This window comes from Podarcis tiliguerta (genome assembly GCF_965153285.1).
Source record: "Podarcis tiliguerta genome assembly, chromosome: 10".
In the NCBI taxonomy this organism is placed as follows: Eukaryota; Metazoa; Chordata; class Lepidosauria; order Squamata; family Lacertidae; genus Podarcis; species Podarcis tiliguerta.
Window position 1 is genome coordinate 18,368,568 of NC_139543.1, and position 25,991 is coordinate 18,394,558.

At 43.7% G+C, this 25,991-nt stretch overlaps 2 protein-coding genes across 3 annotated transcripts in view; both read left to right on the top strand.

Annotated features, from left to right (window-relative positions):
• IQUB (IQ motif and ubiquitin domain containing) overlaps nt 1-16,801 on the top strand; it is a 34,771-nt gene extending 17,970 nt beyond the window's left edge. Inside the window, exons 9-13 of one of the 2 annotated variants that reach the window (XM_083399510.1) lie at nt 5,475-5,645; nt 6,872-7,048; nt 8,934-9,182; nt 14,987-15,172; nt 16,462-16,801. In XM_083399510.1, coding sequence (XP_083255636.1) covers nt 5,475-5,645; nt 6,872-7,048; nt 8,934-9,182; nt 14,987-15,172; nt 16,462-16,629 — 951 coding nt within the window. In that variant the 3' untranslated portion in view covers nt 16,630-16,801. Of the gene's footprint in view, nt 1-5,474; nt 5,646-6,871; nt 7,049-8,933; nt 10,226-10,640; nt 12,145-14,986; nt 15,173-16,461 lie in introns of those variants that run through there. The other variant, XR_014502085.1, reaches the window with a different exon arrangement.
• Nucleotides 16,802-23,622: 6,821 nt separating this feature from the next.
• The window catches only part of LOC310658140 (V-type proton ATPase subunit S1-like), a 48,853-nt gene continuing 46,484 nt past the window's right edge, over nt 23,623-25,991 (top strand). The window contains exon 1 of the mRNA XM_083399906.1: nt 23,623-24,048. Within this exon, the coding sequence (XP_083256032.1) occupies nt 23,936-24,048 (113 nt within the window). The 5' untranslated portion in view covers nt 23,623-23,935. The remainder of the gene's footprint in view (nt 24,049-25,991) is intronic.

The window sequence follows — 25,991 nt, forward strand, 5'->3', positions numbered from 1 at the left end:
GGGACACGGGTGGCACTGTGGGTTAAACCACAGAGTCTAGGGCTTGCCGATCAGAAGGTCAGTGGTTCGAATGGGGCGAGCTCCCATTGTTTGGTCCCTGCTCCTGCCAACCTAGCAGTTCGAAAGCACATCAAAGTGCAAGTAAATAAATAGGTACCGCTCCGACGGGAAGGTAAACGGCATTTCCGTGCGCTGCTCTGGTTCGCCAGAAGTGGCTTGGTCATGCTGGCCACATGACCCGGAAGCTGTACACCGGCTCCCTTGGCCAATAAAGCGAGCTGAGCGCCGCAGCCCCAGAGTTGGCCACGACTAGATCTAATGGTCAGGGGTCCCTTTACCTTTACTTTCCCTCCAAATAGTAGGAATGTAGCTACCTGTGAAGGGATTTAAAATGAACTCTTGGCTGTCATTGGATAGAGGAAAAAGGGGGTAGTAGGTTCTCCACTTTCTGCCAATTTAATATACAGAAACCCCCTACCTCCATAAGCTATTCAATCTCCATGACAGTTGAGAGAATCCTGACAGCTGTTCTAGTAAATGTATATACTCTGGAAATGAAATGCTTTGGGGCAGCAGTAGGAGAACTGATCTTCCTTCTTACACTAGCTATTCAATTGAGATCCTGCCTTAAATAGCATCCTCACTTGCCTGAACAAGTGGTCAGCTTTGCTAATAGCACCAGATATTTACTCAAAATCTTGGTTCATAGATATTTTGCTGTTTCCTTCCCTGTTTGTCCTTATTCTCTGCAATTCTTCATTGCATCTCCTCCTCTCTCTCCCAGCGCAAGTTGTATTCCCCACCCCTCTGGCAACACTCTGTGCAGCTTTCATGTGGTGGCAACTGGAATGCAGCTTACAATAGACCTGCTCTCTGAAGCAATTTAGATAACAGGATTATTGTAATTTCCATGTTGCAGCCAGCCAACTAAAAAAGCAGAAGACAGCTGGCAAGAGAAAACTGGAGATTCAGAATTTCTTGAACCAGTTTTGAGCATATATCTAAAAAAGCCCGAAAACCGAATTTGGGTATGGATAAAAGGCCTTGAGGGGACACTGAGTTCTTTGGCAAAGGATGAGCACATTTTATTTAGAAAATTATATGTTCTTATCATAACTTATGAACATGTGGAGTGAGACCCTTCGTTATACATTATACATTTAGTTTACTATATGAATTAAAATGGCTACACCTCCAGGTTTTTATCTAAATTTAACAGAAGCTAAAATGAATAGTAGCTTGTCTCCAAAGAACTCTGGGCAGAGTTCAGCTGCATGTTGGGGTTTTCCATCTATGCATCCCCATTCCATCCACTTCTGTTGAAAATCTGTCTCTGAAGGTCAAGGAAACCTTTTCACACACTGTTCAGTGCATATGGCTCCTCACCTCAGAGGAGCTGGTAGAAATTGGAGGTCTCTACTTAGCTGAGGACGGGACGCGGGTGGCGCTGTGGGTTAAAGCCTCAGTGCCTAGGGCTTGCCAATCGAAAGGTCGGCGGTTCGAATCCCCGCTGCGGGGTGCGCTCCCGCTGTTCGGTCCCAGCACCTGCCAACCTAGCAGTTCGAAAGCACCCCTGGGTGCAAGTAGATAAATAGGGACCGCTTACTAGCGGGAAGGTAAACGGCGTTTCCGTGTGCGGCTCTCGCTCGCCAGAGCAGCGATGTCACGCTGGCCACGTGACCCGGAAGTGTCTTTGGACAGCGCTGGCCCCCGGCCTATAGAGTGAGATGGGCGCACAACCCTAGAGTCTGTCAAGACTGGCCCGTATGGGCAGGGGTACCTTTACCTTTACTTAGCTGAGGAGAAGCACCTTCTGCTTACCCTAGGATCTCTTTGGAGCAAAACCATTATGTTCTTATTTGTGGGTTCTATCCAATGCTTGAATTACTGAGAGTAGACCCATTGAGGTTAGTAGCCATAACCAACTTAAGTCCATTAATTTAAGTGGGTCTACTCTGATGCAGGTGGTACTGTGGTCTAAACCACTGAGCCTCTTGGGCTTGCCGATCGGAAGGGCGGTGGTTCGAATCACTGAAATGGGGTGAGCTCCTGTTGGTCTGTCCCAGCTTCTGCCAACCTAGCAGTTCAAAAGCATGCCAGTGCAAGTAGATAAATAGGTACCGCTGTGGCAGGAAGGTAAATGGAGTTTCTGTGTGCTCTAGCTTCTGTCACGGTGTTCTGTTGCGCCAGAAGTGGTTTAGTCATGCTGGCCACATGACCTGGAAAGCTGTCTGTGGACAAACGCCAGCTCCCTTGGCCTGAAGTGAGATGAGCGCCGCAACCCCATAGTCGCCTTTGACTGGACTTAACCGTCCAGGGGTCCTTTACCTTTTTACCTTTTACTCTGAGTAGAACGTAGTTGGATACAAGCCTATAGTTTGTTTAAAAATAAATCTTAAGCTAGGAGAGCAAGAGGACACTTGCTTAGCTGAATAAGCTAAAACTAGTTGTGTTTTCAAACAAAAAACTCATCTGTTAGCATTGGCTTTAAAAAAACCAAAACCCGACTTACTAAAATACAGGCTTAGAACTTAAGCTTTATGGTCCTATATGAAGGATTTGTTTTGTCATGCATGCCTGGGAAAACAAATTAATAAACCTTTAGTTATGCTAGAGCAACAATCCTCTGTTTCCGATTTTGCTGGAGTTTGCTAGCTCTAATTGAAAGATTTAGAACTTCATAATTTAGACAAGCCTGTTTCCTGTCGGATTTTTTAATCAGTTTTGGCTGCAACCCGTCAGTTCCAATTATCAGCCCCTCATTTAATTATAGAACTAAGCCTGCTAAGAATCTGTCAAATTCTCATTTATGAACTCTTATTTTCTTTTATTTCCCTCTTTTTGTGCTTACATAACTTGAAAAAATGGATGAATGCTAACACTCTACAGATTTGTGCTTCCAAGAGGAAACTGGCTGAGCATTTGAGTTTTGTACAGAGAAGAGCTTAACTGAGAATATTACTTCTTGGGTTCGGAACAGCACATAGCATAATCAGCTTTGGAGAGTTTTTTTAAAAGGTCCTTTTTTAAGGACCTGAATGGTCAGGGAAGAAGGGGTGGACTGCTGAAGGCAGGTGAGAGATTGTTTGGGAGTACATGTAGTTCGTTGGTAGAGCACCTGATTTTCATGCAGAAAGTCTTTGGTCCAGTCCCTGGCATGTACAGGTAGAGCCAGGTAAGACCCTTGCCCCCAAACCCTGAAGACCCACTGCAAGTCAGTGTGGATAATACTCAGCTAGCTAGACCCAACCGCCTGACAGCTCTTTGTGTTGCTATGAGTGTGAGAACAAGGAGCAAGCTCTTGAGCTAATCTGGATCAGTTGAAGCTTTTTGAGTGGGCAGGGGAAAGAGAGAAAGAATATTGCCACAAGCTAGGATTGGAAATCTCTCCCTACCCACCCATCCTTGCTCAGTTATTCATGCCAGCCTTGGTCTTTGCTGGGAGGTAAAGGCTAGCCCTGGGCTGAGGATTTAGTCACACAGACAAGGGGCTCATTTCTAGGCATAGGTCCATGCTTTAAAGCTCTCTTATTGAAGAAGAACAGGATATTTCAATGCCATCATCATCGCAGAGGTGTCTGTGGAAGGGATATATTGATTGACAATGTCTAGCCAACCAGATCAGTAATTGGGTTCCTATTGAGGAGATTTGATGAGCCAACACAACAGTGATGTGGGATTCAGGATTGGAGTGATCATTCTGTGATATCAGGGCAGTGGACAAAGCTGTATTGTGACTTATGAATATATGTTTTAATATATCTATTTTTACGCTGTGTCCTAGCACTTCTTTTTCTTTTGCCGCAGTGCTTCCCTCACGAAAACCTGCTCTTTGCAGCTGAATTGGAGCAAACGGCAATCCACAGAATTGCTGTTTGTTCCGATTCAGTGTTAAAGAGCAGGTTTTCTTGGGGAAAGCAGGGCCAGGGGGGACGCACTCTGGCATAGAGCTTGAAAGCATGGACCTGTAGCTAAAAAGCTCATGGCAAGAGGTAAGTGTGGATGGGCTCCTGTGCATCTCATTGACTGGAAAAGGAGCATGAAAATTGGGCCATAGGTCTGAGGCTAATATTTGTGGCATTTTTGTCAAACTCTAGACAGCCAGATTCTGAAATCTGGAGGGAGCTGACTGTCAGTCCAAGGGTCGAGAAAAGGGCTTTTTATCCAAAGCCAGCGGAGCTCGAGAACTCACCTTTCCCATGCATGACATCATCAAGCTTGCACAGCGACAGAAAAAGGACCCAACTTCTGGCTGAAAAGGAATCTATCCTCAAAAAGGATATTGCAGAGCTGCAAAAGGTTTAGAAAAATGGCAATATATTCAGGGGGATGGAGCAATTCACTCCCCTGATGGGGGGAAAGTTTATCTCTCTCGCTCATAGTACTAGAACTTGGGGACATCCAATAAACTTGGGGGTATCCAATGAAGCTGTATATTTGGGACAGATAGAAAATTCTTTCTTCACACAGCACATGGCTACTGTGGAGTTGGCTCCCACAAGACGTGGCGATGGCCACCAACTTGAATGGCTTTAAAAGGGAATTATGGACAATAAGGCTATTAGTTGAAGGCAGCATCCCTCTGTATACCAGTCTCTGGGAATCACACTCAGGAGCATTATTGTCCTCAGGTTCTGCTTTCAGGCATGTGGTTGGTCACTGTGAGAACAGGATGCTGGACTTAGATGTGCCTTTGGCCTGAACCTGCAGGGATGCTCTGGTGTTCTTATGGTTATTTGCTCTCCATTGACTTCCGTTATCTTATGAAGGATCTTTCATCTAGCATCACAACCCCTTCTGCTGAAAGAAGGGCTGTGGCTTCAACAGCAGTAAGGCAGGCAGAAATTCAGCAGGTACTGTATAAAGTTATCATCACACTCATAGAATTCCCAGACTCCCAGTGTGGCTTGAGAAACCCAGCCAGATGGGCGGGGTCTAAATAATAAAGTTGTTGTTATAAATAATAAAGTTGTTGTTATAAATAATAAAGTTGTTGTAATAAATAATAAAACTGCTGATGTTATTGTTGTTACATTGTTCAAAGATGAACGAATTGTTTCCATATTTTGAGAATGTTGATGGCAGTCCTGATGTTCGCTCATCTCCATGCGTTAGCAGAGTTTATTATGGCATAATACTGGTTTTTAGTTGTGCTCTGATAGCAACCAGTAAATTACCAAGGAAGCTATAGTGTATGGAATGAACAGTCTCTCTCTCCCCCCTGCCCCCCTGCTTCTAATTATTGTTTGTCTGGATTTGTGTTCGTTAGGAAACCGCAATTTGGCAACAAATCTACTGAAATGGACAGGAAAATGTCTCATTTCAGATAGTTGCACATTTCTTGGGACAGCGGCAGTTCTTATTAGCAGGGCGTCAGATCTGTAGACTCTATAAGCTTCCTTTGGTCACATTGTAAAGCATTGTCCTTGATTCCTTTCTCCTTTCTAACTCGGCGATTCAAAATGTTTCTCAAGTGTGCAGCCCCCAAAAAGTGGAAAGCATTTGATGGCAAAGTTACAGAGATGGATACGCAGTTCACGCTGCGGGCCAGGGAGCTGCTCGAAATCTACCGCAGCATTAGTATGAAAGACCTTCCGCAGGATGAACGGCTGGATGTGCTGCTAACGCTGAAGCACACGGTGAAGGTATCTCTCTCTCTCAAGCTTTTAAAGAAGCCCTACTGAGATCACACACAGCACACTGTCAATTATGGACGGTTTGCAAGGGCTTAAGGGGGCCCCTGCTTTCATCTTTCGACACCAGGGTGCCCACTATATACCGATACTTTTACATTAGCTAAGAAGTGTAAAACCAAAGTCCTAAGCACACTTGAACGTAGCGGGACTTCTGAATAAACCTGTATAGGAGGATTTATTTGCTGCATTAATGTATCCCCTTTTTGCCAAGGCAGTTTACAGTTCAAAATATGCCTGAGCTCAATCCCAAACAGCCAGGAAGGAAAATCCCTTTGATTTCAGGAAGTATCAGAGCCAAACTGTACCACACACTGTTCAGCTATTTACAAGTAAATATCGCATGTCTGTCCAATTTACATTAAGAGCCTGGTGTGTAGGGACTTTTAATCCTCTTATTCATGCACACTCTCATAGAGTCATAGAACACAGGTGTGTTAAATAAGTCATATACTGTATTTTTCGCTCTATAAGACGCACTAGACCACAAGACGCACCTAGTTTTGGAGGAGGAAAACAAGAAAAAAAATATTCTGAATCTCAGAAGCCAGAACACCAAGAGGGATTGCTGCGCAGTGAAAGCAGCAATCCCTCTTGCTGTTCTGGCTTCTGGGACAGCTGCACAGCCTTCATTCGCTCCATAAGACGCACACACATTTCCCCTTACTTTTTTTTAGGAGGGAAAAAGTGAGTCTTATAGAGGAAAAAATATGGTAATTGTAGAGTTGGCAGGGACCACAAGCGCCATCTAGTCCAACCCTCTGCAATGCAGGAATCTTTCGCCCAACATGGGGCTCGAACCCACAACCCTGAAATTAAGAGTCTCGTGCTCTACTAACTGAGCTATCCGAGAGCTAGCAAGCACACACATGCACTCTCACAAACACATACACTGTAGTACCAGTCTGGTCTGGGCAGGACTGTGCTTGATACTGCATTGGGGGAAAGAGCTCTTATTCACTCCAGTCAGTGAACACTTCCTATATATATAAACATAGCATAAAATTGATCTGGACAGACAGTTATTTAAAGACAGTGAGATAGGTGTGTGGCTACACGATTCCCATTTCCCAAAAAGCTAAGCTTTAAGAAGCCTTGGATAATTGACAGGCAATCGGTGTAAGGAATTAAGAAATGATGTGCATGTGATTTGCTAAACATCTTGCTTGCCTTTGCAGGAACATGACTCTAAACTCACACATGAGATAGTGGAATTGATTGACAGGGAAGCAGACCTCATGATGAGGGGAGTGAAGGAATGTAACTTAGACGGGCTCAGACAAAGAATATGTACATTATTTCTTCAGTATATCAAAACACCACTTTTTAATCCAGAGGTTGCTAGACATCTCAAGGTATTTTGTTCCTTTTCTTCTCCGTTACACTTGTTTCTTGGCATGCAGCTAAGTGAAACTACTCGCTAAAGAGTCCATAGTCTACCCAGAGGCAGTTGAATTTCTGCATAATGGAGAGAGGAATGGTTTCTTTTTCCTTATTCAGTTATTCAGCTGAAGACTTTTTGAGAAGGCTGTGCTGTGTATATGAATGAAACCCAGGTATTGCTTCTAAACAGCAGGACAACGGATGCTAACTTGCCCCTAGTTAATAGGAAGAGATCAACATGGAAAGCGGTAAAACAAACTGATAACAGTGGCTAAGAGTATGAGCTGGGAAGTCAAGAAGCTCAAGTTCCACTTTAGACACATAGTCATTAAATTGCCTTAGTCAAGTCATTATTTTCGCAGTCTCTGTCTTCCTTTTATCATATGAGGATAATAATACTGCCAAGGCTGTATGGTTCAAGCATGTTGAGCTATAAATGTTAGTGTTGCCATTGTTACTGAGCTTGAACTTAGCGTAATTCGCTTGAGTACTCAGGTTCCATAAAAAGGTAAGATGAACATGATTACAAAATGTAAGGTGCCTTGCTGAAATCATTCAGATGGCACTCATATTTATATGTCATTTTCATGGTGATGTCACCATTCTCTGGTGATTATGACATCTGTCAGAAGAACAAGTAACTTTTTGCTGATACAAGCAGATTGGTTTTAGGCCAGAGGCATTTCCCCCCAGCCAGCATCATGAAACTAGAATGGAGAAATGTCGAACAGGGTTATTGGCTACCGCTTTATTTCTCCCCCAAAATTTGGGCTTCTGAGTCATTGCATCTGGAGACCAAGGCTGTAGGATAGCTGTGTTTGGATTTAATACACCTTGGCAGGAATGCCAGTCTCAGAAATAACATTTAAAGCAGTTTTAAGAACATTAGTGGCAACCAGACAAACCAAACTAATTACTTACTTAGTATGCTGGAAGAGCTGCTCATTTGGCACTGAAAATGCCAGACAGGTTTGAGTGCATGAAACCACATTGAAAAGAAATGGGTGCTTCTCTTCTTATTTAACTTTATTGCACAAAACACACATGAGAATAGCGTTCTAACCATCTGATAATTTGTGTGTGTTTAAAACTATTTAAAATAAAGTATTTTAAAGTGTTTCTGTCAAAGCAACTGAATGCTAGCTGGAGGGCAGGGGAAATAAGGGTTTTATCAGCTTTGCAGCTGATATTCTCTCTGTTTTGTAAAAGGTTGAAGGCACTGAAAGTGAAAGGGCACACATATAAAACTGAAAACTGAAAAATATTTCCTCAAAACAAACGCTTGTTGTTATTGGCAAATAAAGAGAAGGACCATAACTAAAATGTGCACTTACTGCTTCTTCAAAATCGTTATGGAAATTAAAAGGAGATCATTCTATATAATTTTTGTAGTAGGTTGCATTGACAATAAAGGAATAAAGAAATAAAAATAAAATAAATGACTAAACAATGGTTTCTGAAACCTTTAGTGTTTCCGCCTCCATCTCTCGCTCTGCATCATCTCAAAAACACAACCATAGTAGTCCATATGGACAATTTCATTCTTCTCAAAGTGTTTTTATATAATTTAGCAGAATATTTAGCCCTTTAAACCCATCCTCACATATCAAACTTCAAAAATATGTTCATAATCACTCGGTTTACTGTATATAATGGGGAAACAGATTGCATTTGACAGGCCGCATGCTGTGCCGCAGCAGAATTGTTTTGTAGATATATATTTCTTCAATTTCAAAGGTTTCTATGCATACAGTTGTCAGCGACTACTGTACTTTGGGACAAGATCTGTGGGCCAGGCTAATGACTGAATGTGGAAAATACTGTTAACGTTCATTAGCTGAACTGCTTTCCTTGCAGGTTCCACCTGATCCCATGAGGCTTTACCACAACATCCACTTTTGCCTTGGTTGCAAAAGGTACTTGCCCTCTACGGATTTTGCCATATCTGCTAGTTCACACACTGTTGGCCGTTGTCGTCTGTGCTGCAAGCTGGATAATGAGGCTCGCCAGAGGGAAGCCTTCATGAAATACAAACGTATGCTCCGAAATCTCCGAGAATCAGAATTGAATTATAAGGACGGTGCTAAGATTGCCTTCATATTACAGGTATGCAGAGGACAGAGAATAGTGTTGTTAAAGATAATATTTTCAGACAGCACAAAATGGAACAGAGTTTTATATTGTGCCGGCTGTAAGTAGTGGCAGAGCACAGAGGCTTTTACATTACACGGAACTTTCCTTTTCGTTTTGTTTCTTGCCTTGATGATAAATCAATTTCTGCCAGTGGCCCGTTTGCAGTTCCCAACCCTTTTGTGACACCAGTCGTGCTATTTCTGCTTCACATAAAGGCTTGTCTTTGCTTCCACACGTGGGCGTGCTACCAAATCCAAGTCTAAACCCAATCAGATGAACATTTGTGGAAATTTTGAGTCATGGAGATTTTGTATGGTGTGTGTGTGTTTCCAGAGGCATTTTGGAGAGAAATACTCATCAAATATGACCTTACTTTGCTACTTTAAGAACGTGAAAGACAACTTAGCAGCACATAAAATTGTATTGCTCAATGTAGTCCTAGAACAGGGATTTTTTGGGTGGGGACATGTCATGCTTCTTCTGGGGCAGTTTGCCCACCTTTGGTTCCCACCCTGCACTCAGCTCTCACCCGTGGCTCCTAGGAACATCAGTCACACCCCAGGCAACAGCTTTGACTGGCCAGCTAAACCAGGTGACGGTAGCCAATGGGTCTCAAACTCTCCATGAGTTAGGGACTTCCTCTGCATGCAAAGACAGATTCCGGTGGATTGAGTGGACAAGACCAAGAGTGGGTCTAAAGGTCAAGAAGGTGGTTTCTGCACGTGCGTTAGAGGGAAGTGGGGGGCAGATGGGACTTGTCAACTTGGGAAGGTAGCCCATCTAGGAGAAGGAAAACGTTGACCCTAAACCTCCGCTGCCATGTGGGATATCTTTGGGAGAAATCTGGAGAAGAGTCCCGTAGATGATTGGATGGCACCTTGTACGCCTCCTTCCGGCGACTCCTACAGCCAAGCTTGTGTCAAGCATATTGCTTTCCTTTGGCGGGGGTGGGGGTTGTTGTCATCTGGGCAGCCCAGAACCTCCATATATGCTTCCCGGGCTTGTGTCCCAGGGAGGTCACTTTGGGTTTTTTTAAAATAATATTTTATTAAGATTTTCCATAACATTACAAAAGGAAAAAAGAAAAATACAAATACAAAAATAATAAAGAAAAACAATTAAAAACAATTCAATTTTTCATAACATATCTTGCATTTGCTTGTTTCCCGGACCTCCCCACACCTCCCCTCTTTGTATTCCGATTCAATTTATTTATTCAGCAAATCCTTTCCCTCTTTACTTTATCCTTATCTTGATCTTAATATGTTATACCTTTAAATTTTCACCTGTTAACATTCCATTTTTACATATTCCTTCGTACCGTTGTTACTAAAAACCCCTTAACCTCAATGCAACATCATTCTAACATTCATTGATTTTATAATATTTCTGTAAATAGTCTTTAAATTTTTTCCAATCTTCCCCAGGGAGGTCACTTTGGTGGTGCTGGCACAGCAGTTTGACTTCACCCTGGAGTCACACTCCCTTGTCTCTCGAGACAGACGGATGCCAGCAACAACAGTCCTGAAATAAAACAGCATAACTGCTGTTGTTTTACTAAAACAATAGCTACAAATATAGGGTTGTGTTCAGTTGTATCCCTTACCTTACAGAATGTTCTTTTTTTACAGTGGAGGCTTCCATGCATGGAAGGGAGAGGACAATTTTTTATTTTTTATAAATTCCTCCTTCTCTTGCAGCTCCCCATGCCATGTCCCATTCTGATCCAAAGGGTCCCTTGACCCTCTGGAGCAGATTTTGGATGGGTGGGGGCAGCAGGGGGATGGATAACTCCTCCCCCACTTCACAGAAGCATCAGCTGGACCAAAGAGCCTTCCATGAGCAGAGGGACACCATTGGATGCAATCTAGTGCCACTGTTGGAATTTGAGCTGCATCCTACCTTACTTAAGTATGATGTTCTACCTAATCCAGTATGATACAGTCGTACCTTGGCTCCTGAACGCCTTGCGAGTCGAACGTTTTGGCTCCCGAACGCTGCATACCCAGAAGTTCTTTGGAACCTGAACGTTCTCATGTGGCTTCCACAGCTTCTGGTTGGCTGCAGGAGCTTCCTGCTGCCATTCGGAAGCTGCGCCTTGGTTTCCAAACGTTTTGTAAGTTGAACGGACTTCCGGAACGGATTCCACTCTACTTCTAAGGTACCACTGTATTCTGTCTGCATCACCCACTCAGAAGAAAAGTGAACAGTAAGCAAGGGAAGGGGGTTTATAGAAGTGGATGAGACATGCTTCACTTTGCCTGTGTTACTTCTTACTCTGCCGCTGCCAAAACCTGCCTCTCATTTCTGACAAGCTGCTCAGTTCCTCTGCCACGCCACACTCAGCTGCTGTCTGAAAGTGAAACTTGTTTGCACAGGCACTGACAGAACTAGTTAAATTTCCTATCACCCCAAACCTTTATTGTGGTGGCACCTACATTTTGGAGCAGCCTCCCAGTACATTTCAGGCTCGTCTTTTAGGTTTCCTTTTACAACAAGCCTTTTCAGTGAAGATTTTTATCCCAGTCCTCATTTGTATCGGACTTGATTTTTGTTTTGATATATGTTTTTATGGTTAAATTGCTTGGGGACGTTTTACAGGAAGCAGATTCATAAATGAAATAAAAAATTAAAAAACATCTCAGCATAATCTGCAAAAGAGCATGTTTCTTAAGATGAATTTTTAATTTACTCCCAAGTTTTCAGTTCCTCCGCTTCAGGCCTCAGGAGAAAAATGAGGGAAAAGGAAGGCATTCTGATATCCCCCTCCCCTTTGCCTTCACATCTCTAGGCTCTCTTTGCATTAGTACCATATTACCAGGCCAATGTGAGGCTTTCCCTTCCTTTCTGCATTCCCCTTTCTTGTTCTCCTATTATCTCAGTTCTACTTGGCAATTCTGGATCCCCAAACCACTGAGGCCAGCTTTACACAATACAGCAGACTTTACAGAACATTATGAGACTGAGTGTCAATGGCACTTTTTTTTTTAAATGCTTCTACTGTACGGGGGTACTGTACGGGACGCGGGTGGCGCTGTGGGTTAAACCACAGAGCCTAGGACTTGCTGATCAGAAGGTCGGCGGTTCGAATCCCCGTGACAGGGTGAGCTCCCGTTGCTCGGTCCTGCTCCTGCCAACCTAGCAGTTCGAAAGCACGTCAAAGTGCAAGTAGATAAATAGGTACCGCTCTGCTGGAAAGGTAAACGGCGTTTCTGTGCGCTGCTCTGGTTCGCCAGAAGTGGCTTAGTCATACTGGCCACATGACCTGGAAGCTGTACGCCGGCTCCCTCGGCCAGTAAAGCGAGATGAGCGCCGCAACCCCAGAGTTGGTCACGACTGGACCTAATGGTCAGGGGTCCCTTTACCTTTGCCTTACTGTACGGGGGAGAGGGGAACACCTTCCAGTAAGAAATCTGGTATGTCAGAGAGTTACATTGCAACCTAGGTTGCTCTCTTTGTGCTAGTTTTCTCGGTGCAGGAAGTTTCACATAGGGAAACATTCAAAAATACGATCTCCTACCTGGAGCGTTGAATTGGTTCAGTCCACTCTGCCAGCTCAGGTTTCTGCCATCTTTTTCTGCCACATGGGTAAACTGGGCTTCATTCATTGGCTCTTCCCCATTACTCTGACCACCCCACTTATTGCCGACAGCCAATAAACAAGCTATCATCGTTCGGCAAAGTCCTAGTGAGGTTATTCATAAGCCATGATGCGCAGAGGTCAGGCAACTCAAGAAGAATAATATAGAGATGAAAATATTAGCAGCAGCTCACATTCTAGATTTTGTTTCAGTGAGAAGCGTATGTCCCTTGATTTGCTTGGATTAGATTTCATCTTACTCTTACCTAGTTGTCATTTTGTTTAGAACTCGGGAGTGATTTCTTTTAATTGGCACGGATTTAAAAATAGACTGCTATCCTAAGTTTATAAAGAATTCTTCAGTCTCTGATCTGTGCTGCGGAAGGGATTTTATTCTGTGGACTGTTATATACTGCCTTACAATGCTGGTGGCAAAAAATATTTTTTATTATGATTATTAGATTTTCTAGCGATATTCTTTTATTTAGTCATGGATGTTTCCTCCCATCTTCCACGACAGTTATTAAATTCACTGCTAGAACTGCTGTGATGCTTGTCATACAGATACAGAACTATTCATGTTCATATTTAGGTTCTCGTGGGAAAAATACCCCCCCCACCGCCCCGCCCCCCCATAAACGCCCAGATTGCCCAGTGAACCTGGAGGTTTTTGTTCTCTGCCTAGCCCACTTTCTTGAGTCATTTGGACACATTTGTTCTATAAGCACCTGTAATGGTTCTAGGGGCTGCTCGTGCGTAAGTTGCCGCCACTCCTGGCTAGGTTACCTGGTTGAACCCTTTCTGTCTGGACAGCCTCAAGTTTCGTGGTTGCCTCAATCGCTGGCAGAATCCGTCAGTGGGCGTTGCTTGAACCTTTTCCAGCATAAAAGCTGTTTGACGCCCAGTCTTCTCCTACTCTCCCTGCGCGGAAGTCTTCTGCGCAGGGAGGGTGTGGGCAGTGGAGTACCCGTACTCTCTCCGCTGGTCTCCGGCGAGGAGTCCTGGAGCCACCTCTCCGATTCCCCCATCTGCCCCCCTTCTCCACTGGTGTTACGCTGATTTCCTTCCCCAGCGGATGGGCTGCCTCTCTCCCTACTGAGACCCTCTCCGGCATCCCTCTGGAGCCTTCTCTCCGCCTCCAGCTCCGATGGCAGTTCCCTGACAGCACCTTACTGCAGTGGACTTTTTGCAATCTTTCTAACATCACTCTCTAACCATTTACATCAGGTTTTTGCTCTCATCATTTTAGCTTATGCTGTAAGGAAATAATTCAGCGTCACACTAACCGTGATGGTTCCATCTGGTTCCATCTGGTGTTCTGAGGGTTCTTCTGACCCCATCCTCTGAGCCCATTTCAGAAGGGCATGGGCTGAGGAGACGGGGGAAACCCCATTACCCAAGCCACAGAACTTATTAGATAATAGAATCATAGATTTACAGTATTGTGGAGTTGGAAGGCCATGTCAGATGGCCATCGAACCTCTGCTTAAAAACCTCCACGGAAAGAGAGTCCACAACCTCGCTAGGGAGACCATTCCACTGTTGAACACCCCTTACTGTCAGAATGTTTTTCCTGATGTTCAGATGAATTGCCCTCTGTAATTTTAAACAAGTGTGCAAATGATTTTGGCGGACATTTCCTGATTGATCGTGGTGGATTTCCAAACATTTATGGCAGAGCATCTGCCTTTCCAGAATCATCCAGTGTATAAATTACCTTTATTATTTTTGTTGCACAAATATGCAATTTCACTTATTAAGTCAGCAGCCTTTGGCAAATCCAACTTGAACATCCAGGCTTTCGCATGTCTGAAGCACAGAGTACCTTGATTTATTTCATTCACCAACATATTGCTATAGCTTTGAATTGAATTATGTGCATATAGTTGAAGGCTTGACAATGTGGATTGTTTATTCTTTTTAAAAAGCATGGACTTGGTGTGGGGCAAGCTGTAAGAAAAAGTTCTGACAGCAAGTTAATAGTTAAGCAAACTGTCAAGGGAGGATACAGAATTTCCATCTGCAGAGGGATCCAAAAATAAGCTTTTAGAAACTTGCATTTTAGGCGTGCATGTCTTAGAATAATAGAAACTGTGCCTTATTTATTCAAATAAGAGTCTAAATGCTATTTGAATGTGGCAGTTTTGTAGTGAGCTTTATTTCTCCTCCCCGCCCTTTCCTTGCTTTTCCATTGCAGCTGCAAGACCTGCGCTATATGGTTGAAAATTTCTGGGGTTCTCAGTCAGCTATCAGTGCCTGGGGTGATCTGCACGATCTTGTCATGGTCAGGTGGAATAAATACCAAGAATGGTCTCCCTGGAACACTCTCCTTATCAAAAAGAGCGAGGCAGAGGCTCACCTCAGACTGAAGGATCTCGAAAAGGTATAGTTAATGTTAAAATTCAAAATGTGCTCTGTGTTATAGTGACTAAATTCTGTACGCGTTGCACCTCTGCAGACTCGTGAAATGGAAAGCTCTCTTTCATATACTTCATGAGGGTTCAGTATTCCTTAGTTTTTGGCTGGGTTTCCCATTCTTCTGATGTAGAGATGCAGAACCTGAGGCCTGGGGGCCAAATCCAGGCATCACTGTGTGGCTCTTGAGAAGCCCCAAGCCTCACACCCTGTGGTGAAATTGTATTCGTTGCTTTCACCCAAGCTGAAAAAGGTCCCCTCTGTTCTAAAGTCTTTGGGGCTGCTTTTAATTGCAAACACTGAATCATTTCATGTCGCATTAGGGAGTTTTAAAAGAGAATGTTCACCTCTAAATCTAATTTGTAAGATTTTTCCCATGCTTTACTCATCTCTGTTTAAATCCTGCCCTTTTTGTCCTAGTCATTTCTGATACATTCTTCACCAGGTGTTCTTGACTATATTCTTGTTCTGGGAAGTCGGTTTTTGAAAGGTTTTGTGGTTTTTACTTTATTTACAGTGGAACCTTGGTTCTCGAACTTAATCCGTTCCGGGAATCCGTTCAATTCCCGAAACCGTTCGAAAACCAAGGCGCGGCTTCCGATTGGCTGCAGGAGCTTCCTGCACTCAAGCGAAATCCCCATTGGATGTTCGGCTTCCGAAAAGTGTTCAAAAACCAGAACACTTACTTCCGGGTTTTCGGTGTTCGGGAGCCAATTTGTTTGTCAACTAAGCTGTTCGAGAACCAAGGTTCCACTGTACATAAAAGCCGGTTCCCCTAGTTCAGAGTCCCACGGCAATGTCCAGCACTCACATGCAGCTCTCAATAAGCATGGGCTTCCCATGTTGCTGCAGGAAATTTTATTTTTTTAACAAGTATTCACTGACAGTTCAATCCTTTGCATGCCTACTCAAAAACAAGTTCCATTATGTCGAGTCGGATGTACTTTCTCGTGTGGTGTTTTGAAATTGCAGCTTAAATTAATCATTTCTCAGTATTTTGTAAACACTCGGCACAAGTTGGTTTGCAGGCATTATGAACTTCCATTGTAGGGCTATTCTGTTCAGAAACAAACGAAACAAGATTGTTATTGTGCTTTTTATTTTTTAAAAAAGTTTATGACTTATTAAATTCTGGGCTTTTGGGCCTGCAATACAGACATGTGATCAAAATAATAAGGTTAATTAAAATAGATTTAATTAACCTTCTTATTTTATTTTAGCTCATTTAATAACCTTGGATATTTTTCTTCCTTTCAGGCTTATGAGATGATGTTTATCCATAAGATAAGGCACAAGCATATCCTTGCAAGAAACTATTTCTCCCAGTTTCCAGAGCTGGCAGCAGCTTTGCATAGGGATGACAAGCAGACCAACACTGATGATCTTTTAGTAACAAGGTCTTTAACGGCTGGCCCATCCAAGTAACACTCCAAGCATCTAGAAGCTTGCTTCTGCTTGAAGGATATACATACAAGTATTCACAGCACTGATTTGTTGTTTGAAGAACCAGTGCAATCTCAAGAGGCAGAAACACTTTTTCTGTCTTTTTCTTAATTGTGCCTTGGCAAGCATGCAACAAATGGATTCCAAATAATTATTGCTGTGCTGCGTTTATCTCTTTGAAATTTAACTCTGCTTCATATGTAGCCCCATTGGTCTTTACAAAAACCAAGCAAACCCTTTTGTTAAACATTCTTGTTATTCAACAGAAAAGGGCTGCATTATCCTACTTATGCAACCCCTAGAGGTAGGGAAATAATATCAGTTGGTTCCTTGATCAGCCTTTGCTTTACTTTACTACCAGTGTTTCAGCTGAAGGAAGCATCACTTTTCAAATCAAATCAGAATTGAGATAGCCGCAGTGGATGTTAAATCTGCCCTTTAGCGCAAGGCGCAGTGATCAATATTATTAGCAAGCGCACAAATTCTGTCCAAACCACTTCCTCAGCATTAAATACTGATACGAAACAGGTTACTTTTGGGGAAATACTTTTCAAAAACCTCCCTATAAAGAACTATTTCTACGCATTTGGTTAGAGTGAATGAACTACTTTAATCGCACACATAGACCTCCTTGCACCTAGTGGAATTTTGACTGGCTTTCAGTGGCTTTATCCTATATTGCAAACTGTCTTTAAAACTCTCCACATTTTCAGAAGGCAGCATGGAACTGCTGTTCAGGAAACACCAAGCCCAAGGGTACCCCCAGAACTGGCTAAGGAGTTTATTTGGAGTTAGGAAGAGGGGCCTTTGCTGTTGTGGCCTGTTTGGTAGCTAACTAGTGCTACATCACCTTTACATATAACCAAGTTAGTTACATGCTAGTTATTTGGCGTACTTGGAGCTGCTGAATCAAAGTGATCAGCATGCAGGTACTAACAGGCTATTAAGGAGCAAACTACAGCTAACTGAACTTGCAAAGAGGAAACCCGATCGCTAATATCTGCTGCCTTTTGCAGAGCTGTCAAGCAGTACTTTGTGATCTCATTAAACCTCAATATTTATTACGTGAGCTGCGTTTGGGGGCAACTCAAGAGCAACACCCTTTTCAAGTCCGCCTCCACACTAAGGAAGTCAATAGCATCATCTTCAATTCCATTCATACAGTTGGCGTCAGCTCCTTAATAGCCCCCAGCACTTGAAGTTTATTCTGGGAGTATTATTATTTATTGAGTTTACATACTGTCCTATACCCGGAGGTCAGTTCACAGAAAAGATCACAACATATATAATCAGAATAAAAACAACAACCCAATACCACGCACACACCTGGATGAGTGCACAAATTCTTCTGAACATCAGAGGTGTTCTGTTGAGCTTAAAAGTTTTTTGACATCTACTTGGGAGTCATGAACCTCTTGGTCAGCCACAGAACAAGGACTTCAAAAATGTTGGCTGTCAGCTTTTGTATACTATTTATACTGAACTGCTAATTGGGGTGATTCCTGCCTGATGTATTCAGAGAAACATCTGGCTTGGCAATGCACAAGTGGAAAGCTGTGTTTGTTTATGCAAAATCAAACCAAAGTCAGTCTTCCGTTGGCGTTCAGACCCAATGAAGGCACAGGAGAATACAAAGAACCAAAGTTTCGATGTGTCTTATATATTGCTTTTAAAAATTCAGCTCACTGAAATGAAATAATCTCTGAAAAGAGTGAAGTAAGCGCCAGTTCAGCACATTTACTATAGCTTGGATGACCACCACCACAAATACTTGATAACTGCCACAGAAAACAATTAAGTTATATACATAGTATCTTTTCGTATCTCATTGATTGGACAAAATTTATTCACGCTATTCATTCATATTGCATAAGAAAGTGCAATTGAACCTATCTTTTCCCCTGAAAGATCTTGAGTTAGAAATTAATGCAAAATACAGTGGTACCTCGGGTTACATATGCATCAGGTTACATACGCTTCAGGTTACAGACTCCGCTAACCCAGAAATAGTGCTTCAGGTTAAGAACTTTGCTTCAGGATGAGAACAGAAATCATGCTCCAGCAGCGTGGCAGCAGCAGGAGGCCCCATTAGCTAAAGTGGTGCTTCAGGTTAAGAACAGTTTCAGGTTAAGTACGGACATCCGGAACAAATTAAGTACGTAACCCGAGGTACCACTGTAGTAGTTTACTTTAGTTAAATTTGGCTAAATTAAGTATTTTAAAAAGCAAGGCAGTGCCTATTGCAAGATTCTGCAGTGGGTCACGGTGCGTTGCTATAGAAATCTATGTTGACTGTCAGCAAGCTATGGTTTTGAGGCACAACACATGCACATAACATAATCACGAATGTTGTCATCAAAACACACTTCGTAAGAGTTGTTGGTTTCTGCTTGAGATTCTTCCATTTTTGTTCCAGACCAGTTCCCCTGCTTTGGTGTACAGCAGGGGTCAGCAAACTTTTCCAGCAGGGGCCGGTCCACTGTCCCTCAGACCTTGTGGGGGGCCAGACTATACTTTTTGGGGGGAAATGAATGAACTCCTGTGCCACACAAATAACCCAGAGATGCATTTTAAATAAAAGCACACATTCTACTCATGTAAAAACACGCTGATTCCCGGACCGTTTGCGAGCCAGATTGAGAAGGCGAATGGGCCGGATCCGGCCCCCGGGCCTTAAGTTTGCCTACCCATGGTGTACAGCAATGTCACCCACTTCCAGTCAATCATTTGTCACAATCAAATCTTAAGTCTTCAGCGAGGAAAAAGGGTAATATCCAGTTATCATGGAAGGAAGTACTGCGTATTTGCAATGTCAAAAGAGTTGTTTTCAACAGCAAAGTGGACAAGGACAGGATTTCACACTTTCATCAATTTTCCGCAAGCAAGATTTGTGTGCGCACCATCAGCGTGGATTTGTGTGCATGTCTGAGACCTTTTGAAATGACTGAATGTGTCTTTTGATGTAAATGGGGATGTACAATTTCTAGGAGACCTGCTAAGGCATAGCAATTGCTCACAGCAAAGGTCTATGGAGGTGCTTCACTTTACTGAAAGAGTTGGGAGTCAGACTGAAATACTCCCAGCTTGCAGTCTCATCAAATCTTAGGCTGAGTAAGGAAATAAAACCAGCTGTGAAGTAAATATATAGGACAGAAGTGGCTGCACTTTGATGGTCAAATGTTCAACACAGAACAGAGCATTTGGCCCCAAGAGGAGCACTGAATAGGCCACACTTCTAGCTACACGGTTTTTACAATTGCCTTTTAGCATAGAATACAGTTTAGGATATACCTTAGCCAGTGAGATTAATCTGAGGCATGCATGATTGTTGCTAATTGAAAACTTGGGAAGGCTTTTAATTGAAGATTTATAATTTAAGACTTATAATTAATGAACTTACCCCGACGAGTAAGAAGGAAGATACCTTTTTAAGTACAGGATTCCTATAGTGTTAATATTATGCTAATTGGGTCACACTGCAATCCTATTGAAATTAGCTGGATAGGTCAGGCATGTCAAATTTAAATGATCTCAGTGGGACTAAAGCATAGTTAAGTTATTCTGGATCCATTTCACCATTAAAAAAATTATATATATAAAAAACCCTTAAAATTTATCTAAAGTGACTCTCTAAATCAAATATGCACTTACTTTCATTTTGCCCTAAAAGCTGATTTCTTCATCAAAGAGCCTGTATTTTTTGTTGCACAACATCTCAAAAATGCCTCTTCAGAAATTCAGTTAGCAAATACCCATAAATTGTCTCTTTTACAGCAGTACCCCTTTTATCCAAGTTTAGATCTCTAAATTTATCATTGTACCACACGAATATGGTGTTGACATGTGTTCGCAGTCAAAATAATTTACATCAGGAAGTAAACACTTATACAGCTGGAGAATATATTTCAATATGCAGGAAGGATATCTGTAAAAGAACTGAAGACCAAATAATTCTGAACATCCTCACCTATTACCTGCCTTGTGTACCACAGTGAAAGGTCGCGATTAGCGCTGTCAACTACTGGAAGACAAAAATCTGGTACCTGGGCAGGGCCCTAAGGTCAAAGCTAGAGGTTAAGGAGCAGATAAAATCACCATTAGCAAAAGATTCCTATGGAAGAGGGGGAAGTCATCAGTGGTAGAATTACTGCCACTCCCTATGTAATTAGAGAACAACCTTTTCTCTTTTTACCCCACAGTTTTTTACTCTCACCCCCTCTCCCACTGACACAAATCAGAATCGCAGGAATATGCAGCTGTAGCAAATCAGACGCAGGAATATGCAGCTGTACCATACTGGGATTGAACCTGCAACCTTGGCGTTCTCAGTACCATCCTCTAACCAACGGAGTTATCCAAGCTATATGAGGGAGCTATCCAACCTATGGGAAGGAGATTGCGCCAACAGGGCTTGCATAGTTCTTGACCCTACTTTGGACACCGGGCGACACAGGTCAAGCCCCACATCCATAGTTGCTCCCCACGTGGGTTGGAGTTTTCCATAAGGTTTCCCTCAACCATAGTAGGGGATCCTCAGGGCCAAGGTCCTCTCTGCCAACGTGAGCACCAGCCCCCATTCCCAGGCAGCTCCTGGCATTTGTAGTTTTGCAGCCTAAGGTAAGCCACAATTCCCAGAATTCCTGGAGGATGTGTGTGCTTTAAATGTATAGTGTGTACACTAGTGAGCAAAATGGTGGAAACCTTTGGGGGAAAGTGCATTTCCGAGGTTTGATGGCTCATAAATTTTCTTGGAGTAATACCATTTATCAATGGAAAGAGAATATAATGAAGAATGTAATGCAACAAAGTTTGTTCAATTATCTGTATTTTGTCAAGAACCAGAAAAAATAATCAACCTTGCTTAGGTTGATATATGCAGCAGCTTTCCTTCATTTGAATGTAGCCAATGAGCATGAGTGTTTAGAGAGCCAACCAGGTGGTGGTGTTTTTGTTTAGTCATTTAGTCGTGTCCGACTCTTCGTGACCCCATGGACCAGAGCACGCCAGGCACTCCTGTCTTCCACTGCCTCCCGCAGTTTGGTCAGGCTCATTCTGGTAGCTTCGAGAACACTATCCAACCATCTCATCCTCTGTCGTCCCCTTCTCCTTGTGCCCTCCATCTTCCCCAGCATCAGGGTCTTTTCCAGGGAGTCTTCTCATAAGGTGGCCAAAGTACTGGAGCCTCAGCTTCACGATCTGTCCTCCCAGTGAGCACTCAGGGCTGATTTCCTTAAGAATGGATAGGTTTGATTTTCTTGCAGTTCATGGGACTCTCAAGAGTCTCCTCCAGCACCTTAATTCAAAAGCATCAATTCTTCGGCGATCAGACTTCTTTATGGTCCCCTTCATGGATCACTGCCTTGCCATGGTGAAGGGGCTTGAATAACTCAGAGAAGCTGTGAGCTATGCTCCATGGACAAAGACAACCATGTGTTATGACCATTAAACCTCGGAAATACATTTTCCCCAAAAGGTTTCCACAGTTTTGGCCTCTAGTGTATGCAGAGGCTGTGAGAACAGCCGTGTGACCTGTAAGCACACATGTTGGGTTTTCTGAAGGGTGAAGATCAACAGTTGCTTCCCTTTCCCCTTCTCCACTTTTAGTCCTCCTGTTCAGGCAGAACCGCTAAAGAGGACCAGAGCTGCCTAGCTGTCTAGGGATTTGGTCCAGCAATGGACTCTTAGGGGACGGTTTTTAGTCACCACTGCACCAATGCATGGTTTTGCCCTACAAATTTAAAGAGAAAACAGGATTTAGGAGAGGAAATAAAAGGCACTTGGGCAAAAATTGCAAATATATGAAATGAATTTGGTATGTTGTCTTTGTCCTATAACTACAAACTACAAGGGAAAGGGGGATTTTCCTGAGGCACGGAATTTTGGAAAACTGCTGCCGTTGAACTGTATTGTTGTACATAGGCTATTGTGGGACATAGGAAGAGCTTTATTAGATAGGACTCTCGGATGGTGACCCAAACAGTAGCAGACAAAATTAAGGTTACCATTAATGTTATGGATAATTAAAGTTATCCATAAAGGTTGCCTTTATGGATGTTCTGATGCCCATACAGACATGAGATAAGAACTGGCTTCACCCTCCTTCACAAGCAATAGGTTACTTAAATCAGTTCTATGTCTTCAGCTGATAAGAGCTTGCATTATTGTCTTCTCATCGTCGCCCACAAGGAAGAGTGGTTGTGTACAAATATATGCCGTAGTTTCAACTTGCCAACATCCAAAATGTGTGACATGAGCTTTTGGAGGATGTGTGAAGGAGAACAAAAGTGAAAGATACAAGAATAAACTAGAAATGAGTTGAGTTTAATTTCTGGAACCCAAAAGGACATCCCTGTTTTCATCAGAGAAATGTTGGGGGGTATAGAATAGGGTGTCCCTATTTTTGGAGAAATGTTGGGGGTATGTACTTCAAGTAAGAAAATGATTGCTCAGCTGAGCGATTTGTGACCGTTAAAAATCCAGAAATGGAGAATTTCTGTGGTGTCCCTGTGGTGGCCCTAAGCACGTGCTTCTTTTACTCAGTCGTTAATCCAGCCTTGCCAATGGCTCCCAGCAAACTCTGCTTAAGTTATAAGGTAAAGGGACCCCTGACCATTAAGTCCAGTCGTGACCGACTCTGGGGTTGTGGTGTTCATCTCACTTTATTGGCTGAGGGAGCCGGCGTACAGCTTCCGGGTCATGTGGCCAGCATGACTAAGCCGATTTCTGGCAAACCAGAGCAGCGCATGGAAATGCCGTTTACCTTCCCGCCAGAGCCGTACCTATTTATCTACTTGCACTTTGACGTGCTTTCAAACTGCTAGGTGGGCAGGAGCACGGACCGAGCAACGGGAGCTCACCTCGTCGCGGGGATTTGAACCGCCGACCTTCTGATCGGCAAGTCCTCGGCTCTGTGGTTTAACCCACAGCGCCACCCATGTCCCTGCTTAAGTTATAGCTGTGGGAAATTCAGATGAGGTAATCATGAGCCTACTAACTCAGAGCAAACTACTAACTGCTGCCTCCAAAAAATGTATGTGAAGCCGGATAGAATAACACTTTCCCTTGACGTCAAAGTGATCTGAAAGTTCACACCCACGTTAGAGCTGGTTTGCTTTCTCTTGTTGTCATAAAACAATTCCACCTTTGTTGGCTCAAAACAGTCCTGCTGGAAGCCAGAAGCTTCAGTACCCAGCCGTGTCAAAATCTCTCTTACTTACTTCCCCACCTTCTCTGACTGGCTATAGTTTCCTGTTCAAGCGGCAGACCACACACAAACCCTGCCAGCATCATGGCAAGATGCAGCACTGTTTCGTGGATACAACTCATCTGCTTCTCCAGCGTGCTTTGCAAAGGAGTTTTGTCCTTGGATCATGTGCCAATGCTGCTCTGGTCGACACACAGGTGAGACTTTCTGATAAGCCTCAGTACAGTCCATTTAAGAATGCTGCTCCTTACCTTTAAAAAAGGCCTAAAACCAAGAGATGGGAAATTGTGGCCCTCTAGATGTTGCTAGATGTTGGGACGCGGGTGGCGCTGTGGGTAAAAGCCTCAGCGCCTAGGGCTTGCCGATTGACAGGTCGGCGGTTCGAATCCCTGCAGCGGGGTGCGCTCCCGTCGCTCAGTCCCAGTGCCTGCCAACCTAGCAGTTCGAAAGCACTCCCGGGTGCAAGTAGATAAATAGGGACCGCTTACTAGCGGGAAGGTAAACGGCGTTTCCGTGTGCGGCTCTGGCTCGCCAGAGCAGCGATGTCACGCTGGCCACGTGACCTGGAAGTGTCTCCGGACAGCGCTGGCCCCCGGCCTCTTTGAGTGAGATGGGCGCACAACCCTAGAGTCTGTCAAGACTGGCCCGTACGGGCAGGGGTACATTTACCTTTACCTTAGATGTTGCTGGATTCCAGCCCCGCAGCAGCCTCAGCTGGCATGCCCAATGGTCACAGGTGGTAGGAGTCGGGGACTAGCATCATGTAGAGCAGGGGTAGGCAACCTAAGGCCTGGGGGCCGGATGCGGCCCATTCGCCTTCCCAATCTGGCCTGCGGATGGTCCGGGAACCAGCGTGTTTTTACATGAGTAGAATGTGTCCTTTTATTTAAAATGCATCTCATGGTTATTTGTGGGGCTTGCCTGGTGTTTTTACTTGAGTAGAATGTGTCCTTTTATTTAAAATGCATCTCATGGTTATTTGTGGGGCTTGCCTGGTGTTTTTACTTGAGTAGAATGTGTGCTTTTATTTAAAATGCATCTCTGGGTTTTTTGTGGGGCATAGGTATTAGTTCATTCCCCCCCCCCCAAAAAAAATATAGTCCGGCCCCCACAAGGTCTGAGGGACAGTGGACCGGCCCCCTGCTGAAAAAGGTTGCTGACTCCTGATGTAGATGACCATAGGTTCCTTACCCCTAGCTTAAACGGTTTTAAGGCCAGGATATTTGAAGGGGCTCTGCAATGGCATGCAGTCTCTAAGGCTATGCTGAGGGGGAATCTGTTTGTCCCCCCACCTTGTGCTGATAGCCTTGTTCTAAGACATTTCTATTATGGCACGTTTGATTCTTGAGCCCTGTTTTGGCCAGATGGCTCTCCCGCCCCCACCTCCATTATGATGTGTGTGTTGATTTTAATCTGGCACTACTATTCAGTCACTATATGCACTGGTTAAGGCATCAGGTTGGGTAGATATACAGTGGTACCTCGGGTTAAGAACTTAATTCATTCCAGAGGTCCATTCTTAACCTGAAACTGTTTTTAGCCTGAGGTACCACTTTAGCTCATGGGGCCTCCTGCCGCCACCACACGATTTCTGTTCTTATCCTGAAGCAAAGTTCTTAACCTGAGGTACTATTTCTGGGTTAGCGGAGTCTGTAACCTGAAGCGTTTGTAACCTGAGGTACCACTGAATATATATATATTGCCTTGGACCCCATTTGTGAACCAAGTCCAGGAAATGGTCTGAGCTATAGGATGTCCATATTTTCATCGGTGAAATGCAACGGAACTGGAAGAACTGAACATGCGATTCCCAGGAGGTTCTCCATTCTTGCAGTTCTGAAATGAAAGGGACAGTCCCTTTCAATGTGGGCAAGAGGGGTTCTGGATGCCTGCCAGAACTCCGAGGCCCGAAAGAAATAACTAGATGGGGACAAAATGCCATGTGGAAAGGGGTGTATCGCTTCTTCTTTGTGCCTCTGAAGAAGGACGCTTCCCTGTGTGGAGACCTCAAGCACAGTGTGTGCTAGCAGGAGGATACGTTTTCTGGAAGAAAGCTAATCAATGCTTCCTCAGGATTTGTGGGGTGAGGGGCTTGGGTCTGGCACCTTCCGTGGGACCTGCTAAACCTGGAACACAGAGG